This window comes from Lepisma saccharinum, chromosome 25 (assembly GCF_977018435.1).
Source record: "Lepisma saccharinum chromosome 25, izLepSacc3.1, whole genome shotgun sequence".
In the NCBI taxonomy this organism is placed as follows: Eukaryota; Metazoa; Arthropoda; class Insecta; order Zygentoma; family Lepismatidae; genus Lepisma; species Lepisma saccharinum.
The window spans coordinates 10,026,350-10,051,756 of NC_139253.1; the positions used below are offsets into that span (position 1 = coordinate 10,026,350).

The window sequence follows — 25,407 nt, forward strand, 5'->3', positions numbered from 1 at the left end:
AAAGTTATTATTCTCGTACATGAACCTTGCATGTCCTATAAAAACAAAGCAAGTTCAACCAAATAAGAAAACAAAAACTTGGGTCACAAATGAAATAATACACGAAAAGAACAACTTCAAAGACATTTATGAAAAATGCATATAACGGGGAAAAAAATTGTGAGTCATACAAAATAAAGAAAAATGAATATAAAAAAACTAATAAAACGTGAAATATCTACACACCTCACAGATAATATTAGGAATAATAGTAATAAGTCAAAGGCAATTTGGAATATCATAATTGAGCAGAGAGGCAAAACATTCAATAAGTGCAATGAAAATACCACATTAGTTGATAATGAAATAGAAATAACCAACTGATATTTTTAATAGGTATTTCACAAACTTATATGTAAACTGTCCTATTGGCCCAAAAAGTGCCCATACAACCGAAATTAAATCCATTGTTTTAGATGAAATAACCATAAATGAACTACAAACTACTATAAAAAAAATAAGAAGAAATCAGCAGGTCCAGATGGTTGGTAAAATTATGTAATTAAAAAATGTTCACAGTACATGATACAATTGTATTATCATTACAATATGCAATAAACTCCTCAATAAAAAGTGGAATGTTCCCAAAATTATTGAAGAAAAGTATAATCAAACCAATACTCAAAAAAGGACTGGAGACTGAAATAAGAAAACCACAGACCAATAACAATCACATCATCTTTCTCTAAACTGCTCGAGAAAATCATCTGTAATAAAATATATAATTTCTGTGCCAAATTTAACATGATTAGTCCGCTACAATGTGGGTTTCAAAAAGATAAATCGACAAGTACAGCAACTTCACAATTTATTGAGATAATTATTTTCTCACGGATAGACCACAGTGTACGCAGATACAACACACTGAAAACACGGTGGTTCATAAAATTGTATTATCTGACACTGAATATAAAAAAGCAGGAGTTTCTCAAGGCTCCATACTAGGCCAACTACTGTTCATATTATATATCAACGATATACCCACCTCAGACAACACAAAAAGTTTAGCATTCGCAGATGACACAACCATAACTTGCAGTGCCAAAACACAAGAACAATTATAAATACAAACCTACTCATCAGTAAATATAAGAAGTCAATACTTAACACTTACAGTGCTAATCAGGTATATATACGGAGTTCCCGAACTTCTCTAGTGTGCGGATTACGTATATATATATATATATATATATGAGTTTAATTCAAAATTTATTTAAATGGTCATTTGCCTTACGTTTACGGAGTTAGCACTCCTGAGTAATGTTTGGACATCGTACTTCCTCATACTGCCACTAGATGGTGGGCAAATGCTCATAACGGTTCTGTTCGCGTCGTTGTCTAATAGCGATATGCTATTTGTTTACAGCCACGATGATATATCTTGTCAACTTTTTATTTTTAGTACATTTCATATCATTTATGACGCTACATCCAAGGTAGCCATGTGGTTATAATGTAACATCATATATCAAAATAAAGAGGAAGAATAAAACTTTTCAACGGTGTATGACTCGTATATTTTACATTTTTAGTTTTTGAGATATGATTTTTTAAAAAGTAGTGAAAATGGTCAGCATTCTTGGGATGGAAAGTGACTTAGAGGTCAGCAATGTAAGTGTTAAACTCATATAGCTTGAATATAAACTATCAAAGAACAATGTATATGGTTTTCAACCCTGGAAACAAACACAATTTTGATAATATAAATGTACGAATAGATGACAATGAAATCAATTATGAAAATCCAGTAAAATTTTTAGGTTTAGTTATTGATGATAAATTAAGATGGACGTAGGAAAAAATCTATATCTTTTAAAACTCCTAGCACAATATGATGTGTCTGAAATAAACAAAAATCTGTACTATGGACTTCTATATCCGTACCTAGAATATTGCATAATAGCATGGAGAGGAGCTGCACAGGAATACACTCAAAGATTGCTTACTCTACAGAAAAGAGCAATACGGTATATGTTTAAAATACCGATGAGAAGCTCATGTAGAGAATCATTTCGATAAGACAAAATTATGACTATATATTCGTTATATATTTATAAAGTAATTGCTTATGCACTAACACATGGTAAAGTGGATAAAAATTGAATTGGTCCATCAGTACAACGCACGCCAAAAAGAGAACTTTCATATGCAAGCACATAGACTTGCTCTTTCAAACAAAGCACCTCATGTTGAAGGAATAACTTTTATAACAAACTCCCCACACATCAAACAAATTACTGATACATACAAGAGACTGAAAGAAATAAAACAGTACCTAACAGACAATGAATGCACTATACAACCTTAATGAGTTAAAGTAGCAAACTGGATCATTGAAATACTTTATTTTAATATTGAAATTTGGTAATGCATTTTTCTTTTTACAAATTTAGCATTTGTAACCTGGTCTTGTATAAATTATGTTAACTGTACTTAACAGACATATAACTGTTAACTGTATAACCCTAACGATTATTTGTATTTTTTCTTGCATTTTTCTTTTTATTGTAATTTTTCCCATTCTGTTAACTTAGCATTGTATGACGTTTTCCAAACCCATGTTTATGGGTCAACGGAAATAAAGAATTTATTATTATTATTATTATTATTATTATTATCATTATTATTATTATTATATGTATTTGTGTATATCATTGTTTTTAACATTGCGAATATAATGTACAATTTATCACATATATGCAGCATGTAAAAATTTTTGTTTCTATACTGTATACTATAGCTTATATTATATTTTCATGTATCTGACAAAATCCATACCCATGCAAAATGGGCAAAGGATGAATAAAGATTATGATATGAATACATATTGATTTTATCATAATATGTTTGTTAAGGCCAATATATCAGTCACCAAAGATTGTTGTCCACTCATTTAATGAAGACTGTTAAAACAGTTGAAATGTTGAGATGAAAATTAATACATGCCAGAAAAACCAATAAAGTTAGTGTAAAAGAAAACACACAACTTATTCATAAATATGTTGGTATAAAGTGTAAGTTATGCTTTAGTTGAAAAAAAAAAAAAAAGCTAGTGTGAGAAATTGTGTAATTCAACATTTTGGAGTATTTCTTGAAGTTTAACTTGAAATAATTTTATTCACACATCAAACATAAGAAGCCCAAAAGGAGTATGACATAATGATCTTTATTTCTTCGTGCTCTAGGACCAGTTAAGGAGATATATTGAAATCAAGCAGTCTGACTTACCATCAGCCATTGCTGCCAAAAAGACGAGGGAATTCAGATGCCCTCCACGAGAACAGGTACTGATTTTTTTCAATAGCATGACTAATAAACAATGTCTTGTGTGAAGTAGATACCCTTATAATTAGACTTAGAAAGTACAGCAATGGCGTATGCCTGTGTGAAAGGCTAGAAGCTTTTGCACATTTACGTATGCTTATGAAGATTGGGAGAATACTTTTCTCTGTATGTCACATATTTAACAATACTTGTACTGTATTGTAACTCCAATATTTTAAATTATCTATTATAACATTGTATCTTCATATTATATGCTCGACAAAAGTGGATCTTCGGTTCAGTGTTGAACAAATATACAAATGTGAACATAAATACAAACTTTACTCCCAATTGAAAATATTGAAAAATAAAGTAATAGCATGTTAAAACACATGCATCACCACATATTTGTTTATATTTTTAAAATTACAACTGCTAATATTTAATACGTATATTTATGCAAAACTTGTCAGATGTGTACATTGTTCTTATACCCATGATAATGTACCACAACAAAAGTTGTCTGCCTTGGTGGCTAAGCATATTGATTAGTTGACTCACTATCTCACCACCTCCAGGGGTTCTGGGTTTGATGCCTGTCATGGTTATTCCTTAATCAATTTCTCATATGTGTACTTATTATTCATCACAAGGCAAACACTTAACTACTTTGGACCCATGTTTGACAACCAGCTTTTGTTTTGAAAGTCTTTCTATGTGAAGGCTGATTGTGATGTTAATGATCACATTATGAAGGTTGGGGTTCTGATCACAAGTACTGGCATGTGATCTACACATTAAATCATCTTAAAAACTCATTATAGCACCACCCATCATGATGCAAATGTGTTCATTTACATATATGTGTATACTTAGCATTTGGTGTTATAACAAGAGCAATACGTGCAAAAATTTAAGAAATAACATACAAATTAAAAAATAATATATTCAGTTTTTATTAGTTAGTAATTTAAAAAGTACCTGTCATTTTCTATATTATTCTTTTTGTTTTACTTGTTGTTGTACATTCTCTACAGTTAATATTTTCATGTACTATGCACTTTGATTGAAACTCAAGTAAATATTTGTCTGCATAAAGTTATATATCCGTGCTACAACTTACACTGGCATTTTTTATTGAGTATTTCCATAGGTAGTAACATACATTATTTATTTACAGATGAATTCTTGCATCTCCTTCAAGCCTTTAGAGGATGATGATCTTGAAAATTGCCCAGTTGGTACAGAAATTCGTGAGCCATTGAGAAGTTTCCATGATGACTTCATGGCAAAGGTGTCTCTCACTGCTCTTCAGGAACCAGAAGTGGAAGAGGTTAGTTGATCAAGTATTATCAGATTGCAAATATTGATTAATATTAATGGGTGGGTATTCCACTGCAATTACAGTATAAACATTAATTTACCAGAATTTAGCTTCAAAGTATTCAAGAATAACATTAGAATGCCAAATGACCCTGCGAAAGACCAAAATGCTGGAAAGGGAGAGAGAGAGAGAATATATATATATACTTTTGCTCTATCTCTCTCTCTCTCTCTCTCTCTCTATCTATCTATCTATCTATCTATCTATCTCTATCTCTCTCCATGGCAGAGTGGTAGGCACAGCACACTACGGAAATATATGTTGGAGTTTATTTGCCGATACCTGCTGATATTTTTCTGATGTTTTGAACTTTCATGGCAGTTTTGAATAGAGTTATTATCCTGGAAATCATTCAAAATTCGAGTTTCTTTTAACTTTGCACCAGTTTTGTACCCAGAAACCAAATTTTGTCCGTTGAATAGCGGAAACTGCCGGCCGTATCTGCAATTCAATGCTTGCGGTGTTGCCGTGTTCCGTGAACAGCTTTATTCCGCTGAATAAAAATCTCTATAAAATCGGTTTCACAATGAAAATGCATTTTAAAAACAGATGCAAAGATGTAGGACTATCTAATACCAAGAAAAAGTTGTTTTGTTTGGCAAAATTGAAAATAACAGTTTTTTTTAAAGAAATTTTGAAAACTTGAAAATTAATAGTTTAAAATCTACTAAATTTTCATAATGATCAGACAACCCATTTTTGATTTACAGAATTTCCAAGATAGTGATCGTTTGCAAACCTCCAAGAAACCAGCCCTTTTTTTTTGTTCTCACGACAATAAAAAAATAAAAGGCATACTCGAAAAAAAATGGCTAGCATAGATTAACGTAGAATCGAATAAGCTAAATTTTGATGTAACTCGTATTAATGTAGGTCTACTGGTTAATTTTTAATTGGAGTATCTATAATTTTTAATCCGATAGTAGTAAATATCATTTAATATCCCTCACGCATTATTACCACTCTTCCTTACAATTATCTGTGTTACAAACTTTGCTGCTTTTTATTCAGTAATTCAGATTAATATGGTGTGCATACCCTCACTGTTGACTTCAGTTATAAAAAAATCACATTGAATTGTACGTCTTCTTCCAATCCCCATTGCTGTTTATTCACCATTTACAGTGCAGTTTTTCTACTATTATTTAATGAAATACTGCATCCTTCCCTGTAGGAGGCACCTTCTGAAGAGACAAAGCCAACCCTCATGAAGCGAATGTACAACTTCATAAATGCCGTAAAGGAGGCAGACGAGGAACCCAAGGAGATAGAGCCTCCCCCAAAGAAGACTCCTGAAGGTAAGTTTATTTCCTTGAAAATAAACTCCGTGGTATGTCAATGCTTTTGTATGAAATTTTTACGATCTTGATAAAGCACTATTCTGCCATTCTCTTATTTGTATGAACATAAATATACAGGGTGTCGCAAAACTCTTTCAACAACGCTTGGGTGCTGGTAGATATCATAAAAACAAGTAACTTTTCCATATAAAGTTTACCTCGAAAGCGCTTAGTTTCTGTGCTATAAGCGTTTAAAATCTATCCTGTACGTATGCAACCCAACACAGCAAACACTTGCTGTGACATAACTACCAGGGGCACGTGTTTATCGGGTTTATATCCTGGCCTAGACATTGGTGTCATTTGTTATTTCGTCATATCATTCTCATCTTTGCGATTAGCCAAATGTGGCAGAAAAGCGAATTAAAATAAACCAAATCAATCAATCAATTATGGAGATATTTTAGAATGAGTAATCTTGAATTTCAATCTGCCCGTTATCTGTCTTGGTCAGTTTATGAATACTGTCAATGCTTCTTACAACATCGAAAGTATCATTAATGTTTTGAATTTTGCTCAGGCAAGACTCCCAACTTGTTGTTTTCAAGTCGTCTCTCTTAACGAGGAATGCTAGTGGCAACCCTGTCACGCGCCCCTGGTAGTTATGTCAGAGCAAGCGTTTGCTGTGTTGGGTTGCATACATACAGGATAGATTTTAAATGCTTATAGCGCAGAAACTAAGCGCTTTCGAGGTAAACTTTATATGGAAAAGTTACTTGTTTTTATGATATCTACCAGCACCCAAGCCTGTTGCGCAACGGATTATTATTATTAAATATCTAAATATACTGTTTATTTCATTAAGGCAAAACCTATTATAGTCAGAGTCTATACAGGGTGGCATACAAATAGTTGACAATATTTATCTTTTTACAAAATCTTATTTTACAAAGGAAATAATTACATCTTGTATACAGGCATGTTGGTCCTTTATTATTATAACAGTTTTTAGTTGAATAATAATAAAACAAGGCCTCAACTAGTTTTCTCAAATTTTGAACAAATTATGAATGTAATTTAATTTGGCCTTATCCGTTTTTCTTCTCGTGACACTGTTTTTAGAAACTGCTTCTCTTCTCATTTTAAAGTGAACTAATTTATATTGTCAAGGTAGAGGTGTACTTTCTGATCATTCAAATAGTATTTACTGATAGTTCTCACAATTATACGAGGGTTGTTGGGGAAATTCTCAAACTTTTGAGCTACTGGTGTGAAGCATCTATTCTTGGAACATAGTAACAGCTGGATAAATAATCTGAGGAAAACTGTGCTTAATCAGTGTATGTTTGTGTCAACACACATGCAGTACATCAGGCAATTGTAATTAAAAATGATCAGTTTCCATGAGCAAAGAATTTTGAGGTGTCATGTCACATTTGGAAATGGAGCTTTAAGCCACACTTAAACATACCCTTTGTGTAAATGTTTCAAAAATAGCAGAACAACATTCGATGATAATTATTAAAGACCACCATCTTCATCAATGTCTGAAGTGGAAAATGTTAACTAGGGGAATGTTGGGCTGAGTGTTGGGGTTAGCTGGGGGATGCTCAAGAGACAAACAGGTGGTGCTTTGTGAAAATTTTGCTAGCTGGGCGATACCATCCCCTCTCACTTTGAGCATTGAGCTTCACCTAAAACTGATAGAAATTGTTGCAAAATTTAGGGACATCATTGTTCTAACTTCAGGTTAACTGCTCATGGATTGGTTCAAGTAGTGAAGTTCCAATGACCCAATGATTGGAGTTAAATCCAATGGCTGCTCCATTTTGACAATGTTCCTGTGCACATAGTGCTATACGTCCATCCATTTTTGGCCAAACATGAGATCATAGTCATTACACAACCTACTTATTTGCCTGGTCTATCACCAGCAGACTTCCTTTTATTACCCAAATTGGAAGGACAATGCTTTGACTCGATTGACTTTATAAATGGAAATTTGCTGATGACAAATATTTTGACAAAACTAAACAACTTTAGCAGTGATGTATACACAGAGGAGAGAAGTATTTTGAAAGCAACAAGGTCTTAATATCTTTTACGTTGAGTGCAAAAGTGTTTATTTACATTTCCAGACACAACTTGTACACAGCAAGTATTTTTGTTCCATAAAATGACAGGTGTATACCTCGCATACTTTATGTGTAATATTTTTTTTGCAGAAAAGTTCAGGAAGGTTCTCATAAACACAATAGTAAGATGGTCCGAAGAGGCTCAGATTGAATCATCTAAACTTGTTCAGGAGATGTTTGGGTATGTGCTTTTCTATTCCTTGTTAAAGATATCTTAAAGTTTAACCCAACCATGTGTAGGTAAATTATCTTGTAAAAACACCCTAAAAATTCGCAAGAAAAATGCTAAAATGCAACCAAATTTTCACATTAAATCAGTGTGGTTATAAGTGATGGAAGGTTCCAATGAATTGTGAGAGAGAGGAATTCTAAGAACCAGTCTTCACTCAATGTGCCTGGATCAAACATTTCTGAGAAAGTGTAGAAATGTTTGGTGGCTTTTTACTGTATGTGCTATTTTATGGTGCTTTACTATGTGGTAAGTCACACATATGTAGTCATACTGAAGTGCCATATGCTTATGTCACACAGATCTATTCAAGGTATACAGCAACCTTTCTTTGTTGTTAGGCACCCTTGGACGTGTGAACACTATTGCCATCTCGCTGCAATTGAGGGAACTAATTCAATTGAGCTAGCTCTTTGAAATAGCTTATGACTAGGGCTGACTTGATACCACTTTCAGCTGATATCAATAGCATTGCCGATACTATTCTCAATTCTATCTGATATGAATGCCTATGCTTGAACACACTATCAATTTTTTAAAAAAATCAAAATATTGATTAATATGCACTGATTTTCCAGAGCTTTGTTTTAAAATATTCAAGAATTACACTGGAATATTTAAATCCATTTCTTCACATAATTCTGGTGCAAAATAAACAAGAATTTTGAATTTTCCAAAATTCAACTGCTTAGGAGTAAAACTTGATAACCCACACTCCATTCAGAGTTAACTTTGGATCCTGGTGCAGGACAGTATCCTGTTGCTGCACAATAGTGAATGAAGTGCAGTCAGTAGTAGATAACTGGCAGAAACCTATTGGCACATCTGAGTAACCCATAAGCCTCAACGCAATGGATAGCTTTCACTTGTTTTTCTCATTTCACTATTTTTGTGAGTTACCTAGTTTTATTCCAGAACCACTAAATTCCCAGGATAATTAGACTCTGCAAAAGTTTTGTGCCACATTTTGGCAGACACTGAGAGACTCAGATCTGGGAAAAGTGTTGGCCAGAATCAGTAATTAAATTGGAACTGATAATTTCTGTTACCTACATCACTTGTATTGGTCAATACTAATAACATTGGCATCCATATCAGCTCAGCCAAACGTATAATACAAAGAATTACATGTTTGTTTGGCACAGATTACAAGTTCAATCCTTGGTTGAGTCACATATTCACGTAACTTTTCACTAAATGCATGGCCATGAAATTAGGTGGGTGGCAGAAGTTCGCACTGTTGCTATGTCGGAGCACAACCACGTGCATTTGGAGATTTAAGAGGAATTCTGCGCAGCCACCTATTTTCATGGCTGTGCTTATAGGTTATGTAGTTTAGCTCTAAAACATCACGAAGGAAACCTGCAGAAGTTCCACAGAGTATTCAACTTTTAGATCAAAGTTTAATTTAATATTTCAATGATTTCATGATAATCTTTATTTGCGTTCTTCTTCCTTCAAAGTATATGGCACTGTCATTTTTATTGTTTTCCAGCTTGCTTGTGAGACAGTATGACACAGTAGGGGAATTGATGCGTTCCCTGCAGAAGACTTACATCATTAACAGCAAGACAAGGAATGACGTAGCTACCATGTGGATCGGACTCAGTCAAATTCGATCTTTACTGCCTGTGCAGATGTCACAGGAAGAGGAAGAACTCATGAGAGAGAGGCTATGGTATGTATTAACGGCATTTGGAAATAACTGAGTGATGCATGCATAGGTATTGTGTATTGTTTGCATTTGCTATAGCATTTTGTGATAGCAGACTCTATGAAGGTATCAACTAGTGTTGGGGATTCTAATTGATATTTCCAGATATTAAGAGCCGCGGTGGTCTAGACGGTATGGCATCTGACTGCCATGTGGGAAACCCTGGTTAGATTCCCAGGGTGGGTGCTCTAAGGTTACAATTTTTGCACCCTTCTCCCTGCATAAAGTGCCTCTGAGGCTCACCCAGTGTCAAATCAATGGGTACCTGGGGGCAACTCTGGCTGGTAAAGGTGGCCAGAGCTTGGTGTTGATCACATCATCTCCAAATTGGCCAAGATCAAGAAAGTGTGGCCCCTACCCTCACATCCCCTAAATCACCGGGAATTTCAGGAATTATGCATGAATTTTTTGCTCCGGGAATTATGCGTGAATTCTACGTGGATTTTCTCCGTAGACATGGAAAATTACAACTTTTATTAATCCAAATGAATTGATACATTTACAAATGCCCCGAAGCAAGTTTTTCACAGTAGCTTTTTTTTATCGAGTAAGGAAAAGAAAGCTGCCTGAAAAGAAAGCTGCCTGGAGAAAAATAGAATTCTCTTGGTCCATTTACTTGGTTAGTGCCAAAGTGCTCTTTGCATAACAATCTATTTGACAGACGGATAATTGCAAGATATCATGAAGTTAATTAGGTAAATTCGAATTTGAAATTGTTATACAATTATCAATTTCTCGTTTTCAATTCCGTAACATTTGTGAATAAGTTTGTAGATGTATTTTTAGTCTGAGTATGAGAAATGGCAAATGTAAATTCCACACCTTAAAGTGAATATTTTAAGTTGTATATATACCATTTAATTTAATTGAATTAGAATTTTTGGATTCATTGGGATCACACAAACTCTTTATATTGCTAATATATTCATGTGTGTGGGCGGTGAGAAGCAGTAATATGCATGGTTGAAATAAATAGAGAAAACATCTGCTTGTACCCTTGAATTTTTGGAAAGTTCGCCTTGAAAACCAGGAATTATACTTGAATTTTATCATGGTCCTAGAGTGGCCACCCTGTAAATGTGCATTCATGGCATGGTGCTACATGCACAGGGAACTTTACCTTATTTCCAGATATTAATTCAGCAATGTCTGCTCAGCTATTAAGTTCTTAACATCTGCTGGCGTATCAATTTTATTAAATATTTGTAATTTTTAGCCTGCATGTATCAGTATTTCAATTACAGTTTTCGGAAGATAAGTCAGCTAATTTCACTACTTTCTGTCTTCCTCAGTGAATAAAGAGAGGTATTTTCTTTAATGTGTGTGATATTCCGTCATCTGCAAGCCATTTTTAATTGTTGGATTTAAATTTCCAGGAAACTTGTGAACAACCACACATTCTTCCAACATCCAGATCTCATCAGGATATTGAGAGTCCATGAGAATGTGATGGCAGTGATGATGAACACTCTGGGCAGACGTGCACAGGCTCAGTCTGACACACAGACCACTGGCCAAGAAGGTGAAGCTCCAGCCAAGGAAAAGGTAAGCAAACTAACATACGAGGTCAGTGTGTTGGTACTGAAGACATTGGAAGGATTTAGCTCATTTATGTAACTTTATCATTCATTGTTGGTGAAATAGGTTATTTTGACAAATGAGGATAATAGCTCTTATACTCGCAAAACGTGTGACTGAAACATATTCAGTATACATGATGGCTGTGGTAAATGCTCTTTCTGATGTTACACTCATATTCCCACATTTTATTCCATATGGAAGGTGTTTCATTCATCATGGATGCGGCAAATGCATAATATTCAAAATTAGTGCATCTATCATGTTGACCACCCACAACTACCAAAAAAAGATAAATGACAGGAGAGGTGTGCATTTTTTAATGCTTCAATTAATTTCTGTTGTAACTACATATTTCCCACTGAATAGTATGTTCTTGTATACCCATCTGCAGTAACTTTTCAGGAAAGTTGACAGCATTCAGCCGGTGATATATAATTTTCTGCTATATTAATAAATGGGTATGTTGCTGAGTGTGATATTTCCTGAAAGTAATATTCTGTGCACTTCTTTTGCAGGACACGTCCCACGAGATGGTAGTGGCATGCTGTAGGTTCCTCTGCTACTTCTGCAGAACCTCAAGGCAGAACCAAAAGGCCATGTTTGATCACCTGGCTTTCCTTTTGGAGAACAGCAACATCTTGCTCTCCCGTCCTTCTCTGAGAGGCAGCACACCTTTGGATGTCGCATACTCCTCTCTCATGGAGAACACTGAGCTGGCTTTGGCACTCAGGTAATTTTAATATAATCACTGTTTACATTTCAATCCTAGAAAACTTAGTTCTTTGTCAGTACACTGGATTAAAAAGAGATAATATGTACAAGTTGATGTTACAGCAGTATTTTAAGTGCCTAACTGTTGGAGACCTCAGTTTCAGAAATTGAATGTCTGCATTATCTAGTTGAGATAAAACTCAAATTTATTGATTTAAAATGCAGACATTGAAACATGAAGGTTGCTCCTATGTAAGATTCACTGTTCACCATTAAATTGGCAGTTGTCACTGTAAATGGCTATTTTTATCCTTGATGATGATGTTGGCTTGTGATGCAATCTACTTATGTGTTCTGCAGATTAGTGTCTTATTGTTCTTCACACATAGAATTGTCAACACAAAAATTTCTCTGCATATGATTTGCAAACTTTATTTATGAAGCAATGTCTAGTTATGAATAAGATAAGAACTTCAGATGTAAACAAGGTGTAAGGGGTGACCCTGCCACATAATACACACAAATGTCAACCTCACTTCCACATAGTATACCCTGGAGTGCATTTTGCATACTAATGAGGCCCTGGCATCTGGACCAATGGCCAGTATAATGCTCTATGGGACTTGTCTTGTGTGTCGTACATATGTGTTTGCGATTGTCCTTTCATTTACTTCATCTCATCACCTTTCATCCTCATCTTCGCAATTAGCAAAAGTGGGAGAAACGTGAAGTAAAATAAATCAATTCAGATGTAAACCTTTCTCTAGAAACAATCAAATATTTTCAGTGTGTTGATTGTATCATCATCCTACACCATTTCCAGTCAATTAGTTTAAGACAAATAGTTAAAATGAAGTTACTATGTGAACAATGTTATTAGAATCACAAAATCTACAAATTCATTTTTTTTTTTCATTTACATGCAGTCTAAATTTGTAAAGAATTTTTTTTTATGGACATCATGCGCAAGTAACATTATTGCTTTCCACAGAGAGCATTACCTGGAGAAGATTGCTGTGTACCTGTCTCGGTGTGGACTTCAGTCCAACTCAGAGTTGGTGGAGAAAGGGTATCCAGACCTTGGCTGGGACCCAGTGGAAGGAGAGAGATATCTCGACTTCCTCAGGTTCTGCGTCTGGGTTAACGGTATGTTTCTGTCTTTGTTCACCTCTTAATTTTGATGTGTTATTTACTTCATTTTATATTTTGCGGACATGTGATACTTATTTTTAGGTCTGACCCAGTATGAGAAAAATAAAGTTCCCCGTGCACTTTGCACCATACCACAAGGCATATACAGGGGAATGTGGGGGCAGGGCCTCACACATTCTATCGATCTCGGCCATGTTGGAGGTGGTAATCAGCACGATGCTCTGGCTGCCTTTACTCCCCAGGGCTGCCCCCAGGTACCCATTTATTTGAGGCTGGGTGAGCCCCAGAGCTGCTTTATGTGGGACAGGGCTGGAAAAATTATGACACTAGACCACCCACCCCGGAATCGAAATATCAGAAAGGTAGGGTTTGAAATTTAATCCCCAGTATCGACTGATACTTTTCAAAAGTGTGTGTATCTCATAGGATCTGTAAATGTTTTGTCTACACATTTTTATGCTGTGACAATTTTGCAGAGTTTAAATATCCTGGAAATTATGCAAACGATCAGTACACATAAGTATTGTTTAAATTTCATGCAAAATTTACTCTACTTCTGCAAATATGACAGTGCACTTGTTCAGAACTGGATATGTTCAGAGGTTTAAAACATATGTTCTTGTTTTATGGTCTGTCTTTGTAATATAGATCATACAAATTACATCATTATTTGTTGGAAAAATCGAGATGCCACACAATGATTTACAGTGGAACCTTGATAACTCGAACGTCAACATCTCAAATTCCTTGATAAGTCATTTTTTTGTAATCCCCTTGAATTGTCCATAACACTCAATACTAGTTTTACCTCAACAACTCGAATTAAACCTTGATAAGACAAATTTTTGTACAGTTTATGAGATGCCGTTCGAGCTCAATAACTAACTCGAAGGTAGACTATAAAAACCTCTATGAGTCTAAGTTAAATTCTAATCACCTCTATAAATTGAAGTCTTAGTCGCACAGACCTCAATAAGTCGAAGTGTAGGGTGCACATGTACAATGGCAGGTGATCAACAATCGTGTCGGGGCTTGAACTCCCCCACCCTGCCGTGTATGTAACCATCACTTTAGACCTCTATAACTCGAAGTCGGCGATTTTGGCCCTTAATAACTCGAACCTTGGTAAGTCGAAATCCTTGATACCTCGATTTTTCTTCCCCCCCCCCCCCCCCCAAAGTTCGAGTTATCAAGGTTCCACTGTATTTCCCTTTGGAGGGAAGTTGATTGGGCTTCGTAACACAGTATGCTAGACATACAGGAGCTAGTGATTCTTGACCCTGTCTTGCATTGTCCTGTCCTTCTAGTATAATTCTGCTCACCTGCCTTATTTCATGGTTGCCAGGGTAGAGCCATATACTCCAGTTGGTTTGAACCAGAAGAAATTTATTTACTTTTTTGTGATATTGGCTCAAGTAATGTTACTTAAAGTGATACTTAGATTGGCAGTTCTAACTCTATGATACATTTTTTTTTCTTAAATATTCACGATCTTTTAAATCTCTTTCCAGGTGAAAGTGTTGAGGAAAATGCTAACTTGGTCATCAGGTTGCTGATCAGACGACCAGAATGCTTGGGTCCAGCCCTGAGAGGGGAAGGAGAAGGCTTGCTGAAAGTAATTATGGATGCTAACAAGGTAGTAAAATAGTTACTATTTCTAATACTATATTGTGCATGTGATAAGTATAATTCGTGTTCTATAAATGTAAAACTATCAAAGTAAACCTGAGGAAAAATTTATTGTAACATCTGTCTACTTTGCTTCAAATGTAAGAATGCAGCATTTCCATATCAAAATCAAGCAGCATGAAAATACAAAGCTATTGTTGTAACTTGTGAACATAAAAGAGGAAATGGGAGGATAGTAAAAACTTGCACTTTGAAGCTAACAGGTTGGATGACCCACTAGAAGCATGGATTTTTTTCAGGGAGGGGCAAGTAAGGTATTTTTTTTTTTCAAGAAAGAGTGGGTCAAACAAGGCATATTTTCTCACATAATAGCATTATCTCTCAAGAAACACTCCTTCATTTTAAACGCTGCAATGCCTTTTCAATAATTAACATAAATGACTGACTGAAATTATATGTGTGAAAATATATAATTTTAGACTGACATTAATTTTACACGGTGTAGTCGTGGCCCCCCCTTTGCCTCCCTTCCAGACTTCCGTGGAAGATAATGTAAGCTTAGCATAGCCTACAAAAAAATACTGCTATACATTTTTAATGGAGAGAAATTTGCATGCAACTTCTTTTGTTTCAAAACTGTACAAAAAAATAACAGTACTTTGTTTCTATTCCACTAGATATGCATGAAATAGAGTTCAGAACTTTTTATATGCTGTTTGTACTTCAATAATTTATTTTTCACAAAAGAATCTTGTATTCAAAAAGTTTTTAAATTTAATGCGTACTATTCACCGATGGTGTAATTTTTAATTTTATTTTGTGGAATGTTAACATGTCAAGTGAAAGGTTTGTGAGACTTTCAATTATCACAGTTTTCTAGGATCAGTTTTTACTTAACTGTTCCTATAAATTCATAACATTCATGCACATTTCATGGGTAAGACCACAAATGTTCAACACACATTTACACTGAGATTTTAATATTTTTCTAGTTTGAAATAAGAGCCTTTAAGTGTAGCTTACTTCAGATGTTGATATATAATCTTCTACTTTTTCATTTTACATTTTTTGTCTATAGATGTCAGAGCGTATCAGTGCCCAGAGAAAGGCCATGGCTGAAGCTGAGGGCCAAATCCCGAACTTGCAGTTTGATCACCCTCTCCCAGAGTCAGAGGATGATGAAGACTACATCGACACAGGAGCTGCCATCCTTTGCTTCTACTGCACATTGGTTGACCTCTTGGGAAGGTGTGCTCCCGATTCTTCAGTCATAGCACAGGTATGTATTATTGACTTTCTCCTGTTTTTTGTGGTCATGTCATGCATATGTAAGAATAATAATTACCATATTTACTCATGTACAAATGCACACTTTTTCCAAACTTTTTGCCCCCCAGAACTGTTGTGCATATTACGTACGGAATAATTTGGACTGCCAACATGAAACCATGCATGTTTTCACTATGTCACTGGGTATGACTATAGGCATGCAAATTTCGTTTTTGACGAAAACATGAAATATGAAATAACATGCTGTAATGTTCATTTTTCATGTTTCTGAAATGTGTGAGGCGCATTTTTCTACCCTGTTTTGTCACGAAATAATGCGAAATGAACTGCAAAATGCGAAATATACTCTTAAACACGCAATTTACCGTTTATATACCGACACAACACTTTCTGAAGTCTGAAGTATCCTTTGAGTTATGCAATTCACGGAAAATTGATTAATTCTGCTGTAAACATTTGAGAAGCAAAAATGGATAGCTTTACACAGGAATAAACTTAATACTCTGGTAACTACATAAATGTGCTATTAAAAGGGGTAAGTTTATTTTGTGTAATAAGTGCAGTTTTAAATCAAATTTAGGATTATATTCACAATTTTAAAACCAAAATTTCATTTTATATAGCACATTTGATGTGATTATTCACCGTTATAACACAGAAATTTTATTTTATTTACCGCTTTTGAACCCGAAATCAACTTTGTTTTTGTACTGAAATTTTGCTTTTCTATTTACCAAGAATATGTGCCTCTAGGTATGACACATATATATCAACAGGTGCAAATACAAATTACCAGGTTGGATATCTTTAGTAATAATATTTTTTTTAAAAAAAACAACCTATATAGTGAAATGGTCATTTCCCATGATTTTTTCACTTTGTATTGGAATGTTTTATGACACACAGAAAAACGGCGCAGTTCTGGCAGTATTCAAGCATGCACCTCCCATGACACAGGATGTGAATCGCTGGTATTTGTCGGGCAAGAAATAATAGAAAATAACTTCTTAGGTGTTGCAAATCCATAACATAATTTTGATCTGTCTTTCTTCTACTACAGAATAAACAAGATGGTTACAAAAGTGAAAGCTTTGGGATGCTAAACACAGGAGGGAGAGGGGGGGAGAAGAGGCATGCATTGGTGACTCATTACATACACAAGACTATATTCTCCTCTTTGTCCACATAGCAACAGGTGACTCATTGAATAGGTACGATGTCATTCGCTCTTGATCGGCATAGCAACAGCTTTACGACCTACAACTGAGAAAGTCATCTCTTGAACCTGAATTGAATTGCACATTATATAGGAGATGTAACTGTTTGTCTCTTTTCCCCATAAAAAACCATGGTGCGCATGTGCATTATACATGCGTAAATACATATGTTCATTGGTATATGTGAATTGATAAACATGTAATTTTTTTCTACCTTTTCCAGAACAAGAACGAATCCCTCAGAGCAAGAGCTATTTTGAGGTCCCTTGTTCCGCTGGAAGACTTGCAGGGAGTTTTGAGCTTGAGGTTCACCCTGTACACCCCAGCAGTCGGCGAGGAGCGTCCAAAGAGCGACATGCCATCAGGTCTCATTCCTGGACATAAGCAGAGCATTGTCCTCTTCCTTGAGAGAGTTTACGGAATAGAGGAGCAGGAACTGTTCTTCAGAATCCTTGAGGATGCTTTCCTACCAGATCTTAGGACAGCTACAATGTTGGATAAGGTACTGTTCACCATTTTAGAAAATGTTAACAGTATATGTATTATTGAGAATTTGTTAAAATGCCTTCATTATACTGGTTTTAATTTTTTTTTAAAAAATATAGAAGGGATAGATTGATTTGCATGTTGGTGTGTCGCTTAATGCACACAAAAGTGTAAATATAATTTGGAAACATAGCTAAAATTAAAATTCAAAACTACACTTTGATATTATCACATAATTCCTTATACTGAGCCATTACATATGATATAGACAACACTTACACAAACACACATTTATTTTACTTCTTGTTACTTTGCAATATTTGACTGATTAATTGGTTTGGCACACACAGGAGATTTTTGACTTAAATTCCTATGTAGTATATGTTAGAAATATTTGGTTCCGAAAATTCTCATACTCAAATATGTTCATGGAAACTTTTCACACATGTTGTGGTCTGTGAATTGACTCATTTTTTTTTTTTTTTTGTTGTTCTTGTTTTTTCTGTCTTCTGAAATAAAACATGTAGTTTGCAGCTTGGCATATTATTTTCTTTATAAAGAAATGGAAAGTATTCAGGTTTGGATAGTACCATAAATGTTAATATTATATCTGTGTGAAGCTTGAAGCTGGGGGAATCTAAGGACCGTTGATGTTATCAGTGTTTCAAAGGCAGTGTCACTAACAAAGACAATTTTGCACATTTAAAACAGAGGGAGCAAGAAATCGGTCAAACCCAAGGTTGCCTTGACAGAGCTCTGACACGGTGTGCCAGAGATCTGGATTTGAGTCCTGGTCAAGCCTGCATTTTTCACTTAATTGTCTATGCAGATTAATTGATATTTGCAAGACTGATATTGATACAAACAAATATGCAAATTGCATGGTTTCTAAAGTTTTGAAGTGTGACTAGAAAGCAATATGTCTTTGTTCCTTTGGGTGAATAAGTTATTTTTAAATACTTTGTGTTTTTTTTCAGAACGATGGCTATGAATCTGACATGGGATTAGCAATGAACAGATATATCGGAAACTCCATCCTGCCTCTCCTCATCAAGCATTCCAATTTCTACAATGAGGCCGACAACTATGCCAGTCTGCTGGATGCCACGCTTCACACGGTGTACAGGCTGTCCAAGAACAAGATGCTCACCAAGGGGCAAAGGGAGGCAGTGTCCGACTTCTTGGTGGCTCTCACTAGCCAGATGCAGCCCTTCATGTTGCTGAAGCTGCTGAGAAAACTAACCGTTGACGTTTCCAGGCTCTCTGAATACACCACTGTTGCTCTCAGGGTATGAAAAGCCATGTTTCAACTTAATTAAAGAATAGTGTATGCCTTGTGAGTTAGATATTTACTTTATTGGTATTTCTGGCAGATATTGAAATGTTTACAGTGAAACTAATTTCGCATTCCCAGATTTTAGATTTTCTCATTTTATAGATTCAATCGTTATGGTCCAAAAAGTGTAATATGTTACAAAATATTCCTAGATGTTACATTTTCCTACATTTTATGTTGGTCTCCTGAAAATACATAAATCGAGGTTCCACTGTAACTGTTTCCAATAAACTTTATCAGGTAAAACAATAAGCTAAGTTGGATATTGAACTGCTGGTTTAATTATCAGTGCATGGATTGCATTCTTTTAAAATAAGAAATTAGTTTCTTCAGTGGCTGAAAATCTTTAGTATTCAGTGTCTTTGTTTTAAGTCCACTTTATGAACAGACAGGCTAATTAAGACTGGACATACAGTTTAAAGTAGTATCTGAACCATTATGTACCTCTATATAGTGTATCGAACCTGACATTCCTTGATTGCAAGGCAATGCCACAACACCATCACGGAGTTCGAAAATTGTTTAATATCGTCAATGTTTCAACATACAAGTTGTATATCTTGCAACATAATCTGTAAAAGATGGCAAAATTCTGCCTTCTTTTATGTTTTTTATGGATACAAATATATAATTCATGTATCCTAGTTTCATGTAGTAAATTTCTGAATAACCATTTTTTTCTAACCTGAACCCCATTACAGTCACTTGCTACATGCATAAATTAAGGAAGTGAATGAACCATTCACTTCATTATATCGATTAATTGTGTTGCCAAAATTGTATCTGTAACTTATTTGTATTGGTGAAGATTTCATAGCAATATACAGTATTAGAAATGTAATGTTGGAATTTTGTAAAGGAAAGTCTACATATTTCATTTTAAGACTTTCATTCTACCTTCTGAAAGTATTGTTTTCTGGTTTGTGTAAATTTATTTTTTTATTTTTATTATTTTTCCAGCTTCTGACACTACACTATGATAGGTGTGCCAAATACTATGGATCCACATCAGGACAAGGGAATTACGGAATTGCAAGTGAGGAAGAAAAGAAACTGACCATGATGCTGTTCAGCAACATCTTTGATTCTCTGTCCAAAATGGTTAGTTACATTTTTACCCCTATGATTCAAACTGCTACTGCAAACCCACATTGTTTTGTTTTGTAAAGTTAGGTTACAACAGAAATTCAGTTAAACTGATACCATTGAATACTATAGGTTCAAATGTAGGTTACAGCCTCCAATAGTCCAAGCAAATGCTAAGGTCATACTTTCAGTTGAACAATTGACTAGAAATATGAACCAATAAACAATCAATAGATCACAAGAAAATATAAGAAAAAGAAAGTTGAAGATGTAGTTAAATATTTGGTTAAGTAATTAGTTTCTGACTTTAATAATTTATTATTAAGTTTCATCTTTGTCACAGTTGAATTATCTAGGATATTGTTATTTACATAAAAATATGAAGAAACAATTGATTTTTGTTTCTTTTGGTATTTTAGTTGTTAGGAGAAAACCTTTGCCGCCTGACTAAATATGACTACAGTTAATTAATGAAGTAATTGATACAAAGCCAATGAAACATCCATGAATTGTCCAGGATTCAAACCTAGGACCCCCTGACTTCATAGCATGCTATGCTAGACATAGTTGATGAACAAACACATTGTAAAATTTTCAATAAGAAAATTGTTTATTGTTTTTGATACAATATCTAAGTCTTGAACAATTTATTCATAATTTATTTAAGTTGAATTGCTATCAATGAACAAAACTTACTTCAAATGGTCAGACTAGATACTTTGTAGTGACTGACTTCTTATCTGCACTGGTCACCATTTCTTTTGAATTATTCATGTTACAATGTTTGGAAATCTTTGTTCATTTTCAATGATTTCACTTTGTATTTGTTATTTTTTAGCAACAAAACTATGTGTTTGATCTGAATTAATTGCCAAAGCAAAGGCACATGTGTCCAATCTAAGGTACTCTTGTTTGAATAAATCGAAAAAGATGAGTTATATACTGATATTTTTTGTTTATTCCTTGAAAAATAGATGACACTTTATTTGAAAAATATGTGACTGTAACACTATTTCTCTCCTTTGTCATGTTTCATAGGATTATGACCCAGAACTGTTCGGGAAGGCTTTGCCTTGCTTGACAGCCATTGGATGCGCCTTGCCTCCTGATTACTCTCTCCCCAAGAACATGGATGAGGATATGTACGGAGGCAAGCATGCTTCGGAGCCCGATGGCCCATATGATCCACAGCCAATAGACACATCCATGTGAGTCTGCATGAACATGGGATAGATGCTTAGATTTGTTGGAATAATAAACATGAAAGCAATGTGGTACACTGCCAAAATTAACATTTCACGATTTGAAAATTTGCATTTTATGTTGACCTTAACCTTACTTGATCCATTGGTCTATAATTACAATACAAGCTAAATACCTTCCTTTCTGATACTTAAAACAGTGATATGAAATATAAATACTAAGAAATTTGAACTATTTCGGAATGGTTAACCTATGTCAGTGTGGTAAGATGTAAACATACAGTGGTGTTAAGATAAATCTAAGGAGTGTTATAATTAAATGGATTTAGTGAAACGTAGTACATGCAGATCTGCTATATGTTATGCTTATGCTTTAGCTGTGATCACCTTCTTATGTGCATATTTATTTATTTTATTTATTTTTACTTTGCTTGCCTGCAACTTTTGGGTTCATAATTCTAAGTGGTTCGGGAAAAAGCACTTAAGTCCAAAGAATACAATTTTTTTTATGTTTATTCTTTTAATACAAAACATTACAGACATGAGATACATGTTGGATCAGGCCCGTAGCCAGGATTTTATTTGGAGGAGGGAGGGCTTATCCCTAATTAACATAGGCATTGCCAGAAATATTTGTAGAGGGGCAGGCCACTAATAAAACTTGATTAGTAGAAATAATAATGACAATAATTATTACCACAGTTATTATTGTCATTTTACAATAATAACTATTATAAGTTATTAAAAATAAAACAATTTTAATCTAAATTTATTGTTATTATTATATAAATTGAGAGACATTGCTACTTGATCTACCGTATGAGTGAATATCCAACACAAGTGTTGTCCATTATTTTTCTTACATTTTGTACAGTTAGTGTACTGAAATTCATAGTTATTGTATTGTTACTAACTTTTACACACTCCGTTAAAAAAGGCTTTAAAAATTAGGGCCAAATTTTACTCATAAAGTTTATAATGTGTGACCTCTTACAAAGAAAACTATACATTTTGAGAGTTGTGGATCCATTAATTCTTTGGATTAAATGGTAGAATATAAAAATATAACCTGGTTTCTCTATTATACACTAAACTTTTTTCGATCTAATGTTTAATCCTACTAAGGAAGTAAAATTAATTACCACTATACACTATTTGAATGAGATATTTGTAGGATTTGGGGGGCAGGGGCTTCAGCCCACTTAGCCCTCCCTCTGGCTATGTGCCTGTTCTGGATCAACAATGTTTAGAATCTTTAGTCTTTACACGTGCCCAGTATAAAATGGAATATCATAGTTTGTGACCTATGCACAAACACTCAAGATTTAGGTTTGTCATTATTTGCACAACTACCCTATTCTTAATAATTGTTCTGCAAATACTTTTTTTCTGAATATTTATTGACTTTATTTCAATTAGCATAAGTCCCATTTAGGTAGATATGAAGGAGTATCTCATATAATTTAAAGAAAGTATGGCATGTGTTTATAGACTTTTTGAAATTAGCTTTTATTTAATTTTGAACAATATTTCAAAGAATTATTATCAAATTTCTAATCTTTTTTTAAGTTCCAAATGGCTGTCATTGTGCCATTTTTACTTGATAAAACTCACCTAAACAGAAATGTAAATTATGGAAGTAGTTTTTTACAAGGCTGTTCAACACATTATACACTTTATGTTGCTTTAGACACAATTGTCCTGAAATAGACTGCACCAGTTGCAAAGTTACCAATGAAAGTTATGCATATGTTCCAGCGTGAACCTGAACAATGACCTCAACACAGTGGTCCAGAAGTTCTCGGAGCATTACCATGATGCCTGGGCCAGCAGGAAGATGGAGTACGGATGGACACATGGGGACCAGTGGTCTGATTCTTCAAAAACACATCCTCGTCTTAAGCCATATGGCATGCTCAATGAATATGTGAGTAGAGGAAGATCAACTGAAATCATTTGTTCAGTCTAATTGTAAATGTTACTACAGAGATGAAATTTGGGTAAGACTTTATACATGCCTGTAATGTGACATCAAAAAAGTTCAAGGATAGCAATTGAGCCTAATAAAAGCATTACATGATTAATAAGGCACTAAATAATTCCACCTTGTAAATTAATAAATTTACTGTCTCGAATATTCACTACTAGTGATTCATCAGCATCTGGGAAAAAAATCCTTACAAGCTTGTTCTGTTGATATGTTGTTATTTATTTATTTCTGTTATATTTAAGACTGCAAAATTCATGGAAATAATCAATGTGTGAAAAAGTAATGAAAATGTCGGGCAGCTTTGAAAATACATCTAAAGAAAGTCAAAAAAATGAAGTGTTGTTTGCTCCTGCCAGGATTTGGGAATGAAAAGAAATTCCACTCTATTCATGAATCAGCATCTTGATGCAAGATATTTTATAGAAATGCCCTTGTAGTCTATTTTTGTTCATTTATTTTGAAGAATGTTGAATAAACTCTATTCTCTTGAATAACAGTTGGTTATTAGAATACTAAAGTTACATAGAGTCTAAACTCTAATATTGCCTAAGAAAATCAATGAATTTTTCCTGCCAAACTAAGCCCTGTATCTACTTGTACTGCTCAACTCAATTGAATTATGTAATATAAACACAGATTGGGTTTCTGGGTAGTTGAATGTTTAGGACACACACACAGATACATTCGCACATTATTAGAGGTAAATAAAAAATATTTTGGTACAAAAGAGTCAATTTCGGGTTCAAAAGCAGTGAATAAAATAAAATTTCGGTGTTATAGTGGTGAAAAATCTGAAGAGAAACGGCATATAAAATGACATTTTGGTTTTAAAATTGTGATTATAATCACAAATTTGATTTGAAAACCACTTATTGCACAAAATAAACATATCCCCTCTAATAGCACATTTATGTAGTTACTAGAGTATTAAGTTTATTCCTGTATAAAGGGGTCTATTTTTGCTTCTCAAATATTTACAGCAGATTTAATTAGTTTTCTGTGAATTGCATAACTTCAGAAAGTGCCATGTCGGGAAATAAAATCTAAATTTCATGTTTAAGAGTCTATTTCGCATTTTGCAGTTTATTTCGCATCATTTCGTGACAAAACAGGGTGGGAAAATGCACCTCACACCATTCAGAAACATGCAAAATTAACATTACAATGTGTTATTTAACATTTTGGGGTTTCGTCAAAAATGAAATATGCATGCCTCTACACATTATACATTCAGTCTTGATGGTTCCAACATAGCAAAATAATATAACATTTTACCTGATTTTACATTTTCCCGCATTTTAAGTTCTTTTCACCTTGGTCCCCTGAAAAACGTAAAATTGAGATTCCACTCTGTACATATTGAGATGGTACGTCAGAGGTGAGGATGACCCTTACACAATAACGTCACGAAAACCCCAGCTCCGGTTCCATATATTCCCTACAAACATCAACTTTCAACTTTTGCTTTCAGACTGGCTTTCGTGTGTATCCCTCGTAGCGCTAAAATGCAGGTTGGAGAATTATGACTGAAATTGGCTGATATAACAAATACTGTTTGTTGTTCACTATTCAAATATATACATGCAAATAAAGGAAGTGTTCGAACTGAATATGTATTTAACTTATATCCTGTTCCTATTTAACCAAATACTACATGTAGAGATACCCCAACAGCACTTAAG

At 34.4% G+C, this 25,407-nt stretch overlaps 1 protein-coding gene across 1 annotated transcript in view; it reads left to right on the top strand.

Moving 5' to 3' along the window:
- RyR (Ryanodine receptor) overlaps positions 1-25,407 on the top strand; it is a 283,432-nt gene that overhangs the window by 184,385 nt on the left and 73,640 nt on the right. Inside the window, exons 42-56 of the mRNA XM_083112077.1 lie at positions 3,225-3,323; positions 4,484-4,636; positions 5,862-5,985; positions 8,193-8,283; positions 9,827-10,009; positions 11,422-11,590; positions 12,142-12,356; positions 13,329-13,483; positions 15,001-15,125; positions 16,197-16,397; positions 17,849-18,127; positions 19,089-19,400; positions 20,408-20,548; positions 21,572-21,741; positions 23,494-23,662. Coding sequence (XP_082968203.1) covers positions 3,225-3,323; positions 4,484-4,636; positions 5,862-5,985; positions 8,193-8,283; positions 9,827-10,009; positions 11,422-11,590; positions 12,142-12,356; positions 13,329-13,483; positions 15,001-15,125; positions 16,197-16,397; positions 17,849-18,127; positions 19,089-19,400; positions 20,408-20,548; positions 21,572-21,741; positions 23,494-23,662 — 2,586 coding nt within the window. The remainder of the gene's footprint in view (positions 1-3,224; positions 3,324-4,483; positions 4,637-5,861; positions 5,986-8,192; positions 8,284-9,826; positions 10,010-11,421; positions 11,591-12,141; positions 12,357-13,328; positions 13,484-15,000; positions 15,126-16,196; positions 16,398-17,848; positions 18,128-19,088; positions 19,401-20,407; positions 20,549-21,571; positions 21,742-23,493; positions 23,663-25,407) is intronic.